This window comes from Cucurbita moschata, unplaced genomic scaffold, assembly GCF_002738365.1.
Source record: "Cucurbita moschata cultivar Rifu unplaced genomic scaffold, Cmos_1.0 Cmo_Scf00004, whole genome shotgun sequence".
NCBI lineage: Eukaryota > Viridiplantae > Streptophyta > Magnoliopsida > Cucurbitales > Cucurbitaceae > Cucurbita > Cucurbita moschata.
In genome coordinates, this window is record NW_019268520.1 from 1,411,275 (window position 1) to 1,420,193 (window position 8,919).

At 32.5% G+C, this 8,919-nt stretch overlaps 1 protein-coding gene across 1 annotated transcript; it reads right to left on the reverse strand.

Moving 5' to 3' along the window:
* Positions 1–2,210: 2,210 nt before the first annotated feature.
* LOC111441955 lies at positions 2,211–2,952 on the reverse strand. The gene has a single exon (XM_023079160.1). It carries the CDS (start codon positions 2,868–2,870, stop codon positions 2,328–2,330), a length of 543 nt encoding a protein of 180 aa, XP_022934928.1. The 5' UTR covers positions 2,871–2,952; the 3' UTR covers positions 2,211–2,327.
* Positions 2,953–8,919: the final 5,967 nt, after the last annotated feature.

The window sequence follows — 8,919 nt, forward strand, 5'->3', positions numbered from 1 at the left end:
TCGATATCGACACATCTGAGATTTCATCTCCTCAACAAGTCTAATAATGAGCATAACGGCCCTATTATTCCAATGGAGAGAAGAATCTATAATTAGCTTTTCGATAAATTTTCAAACAAACAATTTCGACGAAATCTTTCAATTTCTTATTTTACGAATTAGTCTTTATAATTATTAATTAGTTTTTGAAAATTTTAATGGGATGGCAGAAATGAAATAAATATAAGTTTCAAAACATATCCCAAATAAAGTAATGTCCCTAACGTCCACGTGGAAATTAGAATTTAGGCACGACACCTTCAAGGAAAAAAGAAAAGAAAGTAATAAACGGAATTAATTTGTTTTCCCCAAAAAGAAAAAACTATTGTTTTATTATAACACGCACGTGGGAATTAGAATTTAGACACGAAACCTTCAACTAACGGTTTTATTTTTTTTTAAGAATTAAATTAATTGATATTCTGACCAAACCAAACACGTTTCTAATTTCTAATTCAATCGTAGATTTTGACCTATACTATATTTTATAAATTATATAATTAGTTATATTAACTTCCGATTTTTAAATTTATAAATAGACACAGAGGTATAAACGATCAAATGATCTAAGAGTTGGATCGAGTCGAATTATCCAACTCAAACATAAAATTTTTAAAAAATCGAAAATTTAGTTGGTTTGCAAGTTAACATTTTATTTTTTATCGAATCAATTGGAAAATAAGGTTACAATACAAATATTTAACCTTTGCAAACCATAAATAATATTTTATAAATAATTAAAAACACCAAAAGATTATCCAAAACAACAGGAAGGTTCGTGCCATTGTCGTCCAGCTCTCTGTTCCAAACATGGCGGCTACAGGGTCAAACAACCTCCGCCCAACACCTTTCCTTCTCTATAAAACCTCCGTTTTCGCTATCCCATTTCAATCCCATCTCCACCAATTTTAATCCCATCTCCGATTCACCTTCAAATCTCTATTATGATCTCGATTTTGGAATTCGATGTCGCCGGGATCTTCCTCAAAATCGCCATGTTCGTCTTTGTTCAGGTTCTTGTGTATTTGATCCTCTCCAAATCATCCAATCTCTTCTCCAACGACAAGAAATTGAGATCTCTCAGCTTTAAACCAGCTCGTTCCGTTAGTATTCGTCGGTTGCTAGCAGCTCTTTCCGATCTTCCACCCGGCGGTGAGCTTTCTCCGTCGTCGAGTGTTCTAACTCCCTCGTCTGTTCGTCGGGAGCGTTCCGACGACAGTGGCAGGTTTTAAAGAATCGAGTTGGATTGAATTGAATCGATTCGATTAGCCATGTAAAGTGAAAAGTAAGTGGTGGTAGTTTATGTTATTTGTTAATTTAGTTTTTTTTTTTGGAATTATTCTTTTGTTCTTTGGTAATGGAAATGATTTGATTGGTGTATTTAAAATATTTTCTATTATCTCGATTAATAGGTAGAATTATTTGATTGTCGAGAATGATGTCAATGCAACGAAATGGGTAAAGAACTCTGGTAGATATGTTAAACCCCTGAATCACGAACGTTAAAACTCCTAAATTAAGTTAATTTCATTCCAAATGAAGGTAACTCTCCGAAATTTGATCTAACACATTAAAATCTTTAGATCTAAATATCAAAGAACTCCAAGACGATAAAAAATTACTCCAAATGAAAGTAAGATATGAATTACTTTGTTGATCGAATATTTCAAAATAAGAACACTTGTGTGAGATTCGAATCACCCCACAAATAAGATGGATTAAGTCATGCAATTGTCCAATTTTGTTGATGTGTCAATCCAATTCTTAAATTGGTTGATGAGGCAAATGACACGTCGGGATGACATGAGACCAATGGAGTGCTATCATGTGGTAATTGTTAGGATTTAGGCTCTCCATAATGGTATGATATGACCAATGGAGGATGGTATTCGTCACTCATAAACCCATGATCTTCCACTAAATTAACTAAGTGGACTCACTTCCAATAATCCTCAATAGTAATACTTGTTAGGCATGTGGTAATTATAAAAAAGAATGGTATTAGATTTGTTTAAGTTATTCTTGAGCTAGTTGGGCATGTGATGAAGGTAGAATTGATCTCAACCTCGGAAAAGTTGAGATTGACCACGGGCGTGAAGATACTAGAGTCAACCTCGACGGCTCGAGGTACATCTTTCCCTTGAGCCCAAATAGAGAGATGAACATGTTGCTAACAATTAAGAATTTAATAATATCATTCTAAACTATGAAATTACATTGAAATTGAATGGACAAAAACATATGAAAATTCCAAGAACATTGGAAAGAGATCATGAAATTCATCGAAATCATTCAATTTCTTCATCTTCATCTTCATCTTCATCTTCACCCACAAAGCAATCAACATGAACCCCAAAATCACAATCCCCACAACAATAAACCCAACACCCATTTCCTAACCCACCCTCACAAACGCCGCAGCAAAATCCCTTCCCCTTATAATGGAACACAAGGCGGAGCGGGTGGCCGTGGCTTTTCCCGGCCACGCTCTCCGGCAAAGCGGCGCAGTGGATGTGGAGGTCGAACTGGCATCGGGGGCACCGGTAGATGAAGCCGGAGCCCAAATCGCCGCACGCATCACAGGCGAAATCCCCGCCGGCGTACGGCGGAGATCCGGCGAGGATGAGGGGGTGTTTTGGGTGAGAGGGGTGGTGGATCTCTGGCGGGAGGGAGAAACAGAGGTCGTGGAGGTGGAATTCGCATTTGGGCTTTGTGCACTTGTAGGCGTCGCCGGAAAGCCGTAGCTCGCAGCCTGAGCAGATAGCTCCGTCGTCCTCCGCCACGGTCGCGGCGGCAAGTGGGTGGCGGTGGCTGAAATGTTGGTTCAGCATTTGTCTCTGTTTTTTTCTCTGTTTTTGTGTAATGAAGATGTGATTGGATGATGAGAAGATATGATCAGTGAAGCAATAATGCGTTTTTGTACGTCAACCTCATTAATTCTTTCCGTGTTTATCGCATTCATTTTTTTTTTTTTAAAACAAAATTACGATTTTAATATATATATATATAAATCATTTAACTTAAAAATTGGCAAATAAATAAATAAAAATTATATTTTTTAAAATTTTCATTAGTTAATAATAAAATATTACTTTTTAAAATAAAATCATTGGATTAAAATATTGTTATAATCTTAATGCTATGGAATATTTTCTTTTTTATAATGTCACGTCCTCCCTTTTCAATCATTCATTAATTTCCAACTTTTATTTTAATTTTAAAATTTTGTTCATATACTTTTAATATGGTTTGATTTTATTAATTTAATCAATTAGACCAACATTTCGTGTTGAATCGATAATCAATGGATAAAATATAAAATGTGGGTGCATAAGAGAAACGTGTTAGGTTGTGCTTGGACTTAGTTGAGTAAGCATTTTGTTGAGACAAAATGAGCAAGCATAGTGTAGAAACGTGTTAGGTTGTGCTAAAAAAGTTGGACTAACTAAAGTGACATTATAAGCGTAAGTGCAATCAACCACTAAGAAATATGAATACATCGTCTACTCCTACCATGGTGGTACTGATTCCATTTTCCACCTTAACTTTTCGATTACTCGGGTATGGTTTATATATTTTAAATTATAATAATCATAAATGCATGCATAAAATATGAGTTTGTTAAAAATTTATGATTAGTAGTATATTGGAGAACTCTAATTTATGCTATGAGCTTGCCATAATGTATGGCATGTAACATTGCATGGATATGCCATATTATAATATAGTTTGATGTAGGAACAGTTAGGAATTCAAGAAAGGAACTCTAATAACCATTAGGCCTTATGTATACCCATAGCTGGATGGATGATAGGATGGGAGGGCATGTAGTCTAATTAGTTTACTAAACCTCACCGACGCCTTGATTGATGTGCTCAGTGCTAAGTTAGAGTCATAAGAATCACGGTTTTCTAAATGTTTCAATTGAATCTATTACATGATTCAAGATCAAGAAAATTGAACAAATATTCATTTTTCATATGCAAAATTAGATAGGCTCGGTTCAACCATTATGTCAGGCTCATCACGGTGTTACACTTATTACACGATCAAAGACTAAGAAATTAAAAAAGGATTCATTCTTCATATAAAAAATTGGATATTCTCGGTTCAACAATTATTTCATGTGTTAGAAGCTGATTCGATTGATGAAGAACCATTTGAAGCTTCGAAAGTAAATATTTGCACGATTGAATTAACTGATGAAGTTGTCATTTAACAAGTTCTTTACTAGTCTTGAAAGTTTGTTGGGTGGAGAAACTATAAATATCTAGAAATTACTATATAAAAATTAGATTTTGATTTATGAAATTTAGCTCTTAAATTGAGACTTTTATCCTTAGAAATTTTAACATCGTTTTTGCCATTTTCTAAGTTTTTAATCAATTACTTGTCAACTTCTTCCTACCCAAGGTTATATATGCTAAGCCGTTGTTATCTCTCTCTTGCTTGCTTATATAACGTCTCTCTCGAAAATCTCTCTTTACCCTCATTTTCTAAAACCTTCTTTTAAAATCGAGGATAGAGGCTCGATCATACGTCGCTTGGCCATAGGCGACGCAAGTACAAATTGGCTTAGCTCACTTGTCGTTGGAAAGTGAGTGCCGCACAATCGCTAGTCTGCTGCCTTCAAAAGTGCGATTGTGTGGCACATTGCATCTAAGCTATTCAATCAAATTTTGATCAAATTCGAGCGGTGGATTGACTCAATTTAAAAGAAGGTTCCAAATATTGCTCCTAGATCTTCGACCCTAAAAGGTAATCTAATTCTAGGCTTATCTGTTGGTTGATCCGAATTTTGTAATAAGGAGGTGTTAATTTCTTCAATTCAAGGGTTCTTGGTACAACAAAACCTTGGTTCATTGGGATGAAGATTAGGGTTGAAATTTCTGACCGTCGAGCTACGTGCTACTTTAAGCCACCAAAGTATTTAGTAGACAGGCCGTATTTGATCGAGAGGAGTTTTACATGCAAGTCTAAAATTTATGATAAGCATAAATAGAGTTAATAGATATATAATAGCCCAAAAATAAATAAAGAAATAAACAAATAAAAATAATTATAAAAATAGTTAAAATAATAATAAAAAATAAATAAATACATTTAAAAATAAAAAAAATAAAAATAAAAATAAAAAACTTTTCCCACTCCTTTCCACTGACCTCTCATCTATTCTCACAATTATCTCCCCTCAACCCATCCTTACTTCAGAAAATAACAGTTACTGCAAAAAGAGAATGAAAAACAATAATGATCCGATTTACTTGAGAAAAAAAAAATGAGAATGACCTTTTTCCAGTAGATTCACTGGAGATTTACTTGAAGATAGATCTCATCAATAAGGTATATATTAAATCTTCATTTTCTTTTATCCTACTTTTTTAGAAATCACAACCAATTATAGTTAGAGCTTCATTGAATTATTACAATGATGTAGCTTTGAGTTAGAAACTAAATGTCAATCATTTATAAATCACTTCAGATTAGTAATATTAGATTAAATTTTTATCAGTAGCCAAATGAATAGATTAAAGATAGAATGACAAGAAAACTTTTGAACACGAAACACTGATATACGAAAAGATTGGAAACAGAGATAAATTTGGAATGCATGATAACAGAATTAAAAGAAGGCAACACATAAAAAAAAGAGGAATTAAAAACCACAAACTAAACACAGAGGGTAAATACAGAGAGTAGTAAAATCGAGAATAACTTGAAATAGGGAAAGGTAAACAGAGAGTGTAAATACAGAGAGTAGTAAAGCCAATAACTTCAACTAACTGTGTCTACTTTCTTATACAATAGTAACCATGAAAAATAAGATTTTTAATAAAAATATAATTATAGATATATAACATTTCATACTTTTAACAATGGACCAATGTAAATTAGAGAAATAATGTCGTAGAGTTCAAACCTGAAACTAATGTTATGCGCTCATATAGGTTGACTCGGATTTCAAAGGACGGAATCGAACTTTAATCAAGGATATATTCATGACAACAACTTAAGCTAGCCAAGTAAGTGACCTTACTATCGGCATGGTTATATTTTGATGTTGACACGTGCTCTGTGGTTCTGCACGTGGCATATATATTGATATGTGTGAATTGTTTATGGATCGATATGCTTCCTATATGTTATGTATATGTTATTATATGTGAATGGTATGATAATAGTTACTGTATGATGTGTTCAAGGATATGTTTGAGATAGGATACAAGAAGGATGCACAAGATGAAATGTAACGATAGGAGTAAAATACGTTCACAAAACGTTAAGGTTACGTCACATACCGGAGTGATATGAATAAGAGAGATTGATGGAAGAATATGGTTAGGTTACGGGTAGAAAGGGATAGGTTTGTGATAGATTGATAGAACGATAGCGTTAGGTTAAGTTCTTATGATGATATGACTAAAGTACGTTCACGTAATGATATGTCTGTGATAGGTATAAGAACGTTAAAGCTATGATAAGTTAGAGAATGATATGACTATGAAGTGTTTACGTTATTACTTGTTTATGATATGATACATTGTGATGCAATATGTCATGGTATGATGTGTATATGATGAAATGTTATGTTAAAAGCATAGAACGTTATGTTAGGTCTATTAAATTGTGTGTATACAACATGATATGAATGACATGAAATTACTATAAATGACATGAAATATAACTCCGTTAGAATTATGTATGATTTGAGAACGGAAGAATGAGAAACGATATGATATGAATGATGAACGATATCTAAAACGATATGAAAAATGATATGATATGTACTTAATGCTAGCGGGATTATATTAAAGGATAATGAAATTGTAGAAGTAGTGGGGACCTCATGCATTATGTGTGTTCATGCATCTGGGGGATACCCGTATCCCATCACGAGGGTACGGACGCGTACATCCAATGGCAGGACAATGATTGTTATGCTTTGCATAATGCTGTCATGATGGTTCTAGTTTTAACGGGTCCCGGCATAAGGGGCTCCTAGAGTATGCCCACCGGATAAGGAAAGTGGCCCAGCGGTGTGCGAACTAGCTGGTGAGCCCATACTCGCACGTATGAGCTGTGTGTAGAGTACATGGTAGACGTTCACGATTACCCATTAGGACAGCACCGTAGGGAGAACGAAACGAAACAAAAGATAGGTCCCATCATTTCATTGCATGTGATTGTTGCATTTAACCCCAATAGTGGGGTCATTTACTGAGTATTTCTTTAAATACTCAAGCCATGTGCTACTACATTTTTCAAGGTTAAGGCAAGGCATTCCTATACGGCTGACGACGGCATCGCAACTCGAGATCATGACACATGCATAGAATAGTGGTATTTATTTTCTTAGACTTAGGCTAGAATAGGATGTTTTAAACTTAAACGCTTATTTATTTTATTTCGGGTCTTTTGTTGTATCGTTTTAAAGATGTTTTCGAAACACGTAAGTCCATGACTGTGTTTTAAGTTAAATGTTATGTTTTATGGAATTTAAATAAAGTCCTTCCGCATTCAATGTTCATGATAGTTAAGATACCTTCAAACCTATAACGTTAGTCAAAATTTCATTGGAAACTAGAAAATGAGCTTGTGAATCGAGAGAAGGGTTTGACTAAGGATCTGATCCAAACAAAAAAACCTTCCCATGGAAGGTTAAACTATAAAACATAAATATACTAAAAAGATAATTAATGTAACTTAGTTACTTACTAAGTAAATTAATGACTCTCAAAAATTATTTTTCTTTTTAGATAAACGAAAGACGAAATGAAATATGATCGAAACGATAATGAGGTTGAATTGGAGGTTTCAAAGATCCTACCTAAATCTTAATTGTAAATATATGTAAAATATGGTTGTTTTTGTTTTTATAATAATATTAAATATGAACCGTTTTCTATAAAATTAATCAGGATAAATGCTAACGACATGAATCGAGTTTGCTGGTGAGCACGCATCACAATTATTGGCGTCAAAGCTCTATGATTAAAAAACATGTCTTAGATTTTTTTTCTTTTAAATTTCTTTTTTTAAATTGAAAGTTCAAAAACCAATCTAAAATTTAAGCTCATGTTAGTGTCGGATAAAAACTATTTGACCATGTCGGTAAATATCTTATCTTTTAAATATAATGGCAAGCGAAAATTTAACATTTTACTGATTTAATAAATATATTCTTAGATTTTGCATTTTATTTTAAAGGTTGAGTATTCTTAAATTAAAAAAATATATAATTAAAAAATAATCCTAGAGGAAAATTTTTAATATTTTGTTTAAAAAAATATCTTTTAAAAAAGTTTTTTAGACTTTTGAAAGCGCTTGTAAAATACGTATGAATTTCTAAAATTTTCATTAATAACTTTAAATTCGTAACAACTTCAAAAAAAAATATATATATTTTTAATTTAAAATTTTGATTATAAAATTTGTCAATAATTTATGAGAAATTTATGACCGTTCGTCCATATATTAATTATAATAATTTTTATGAACTTTTTTCTAATATGGATATTTTTTAAATATTGTACTGACCTAAAAATATTTTTCTTTTTTAAAGAAAGTAATTTTTATCCAAAAACTGACGGTAAAAATATTTTTGGGATAAGAATATTGTACGATAATTTTTATTAACAATTTCAAACTTTTTAGGTTTACATTTGTAATTAATAAAATAAAAGTATGTATAAAATATTGAATAAAATGATATCTTAAATGCACTCTTCCATGTGATATTTATTATATTGAGACAAGTTGCTGTGTGTTTACCTGTTCTTTTCTTTGCTTTATTTCATGTCCCATTAATGGCCTTGGTCAAAATCAACGACTTCCAAGGTCATTAGTTTATCAAAACTTTTTTTTTTTTTTTTTTTTTTT

Excerpts from the sequence above, each read along its gene's own strand:
- LOC111441955 (XM_023079160.1), bottom strand. The coding sequence starts at position 2,870 with ATGCTGAACCAACATTTCAGCCACCGCCACCCACTTGCCGCCGCGACC.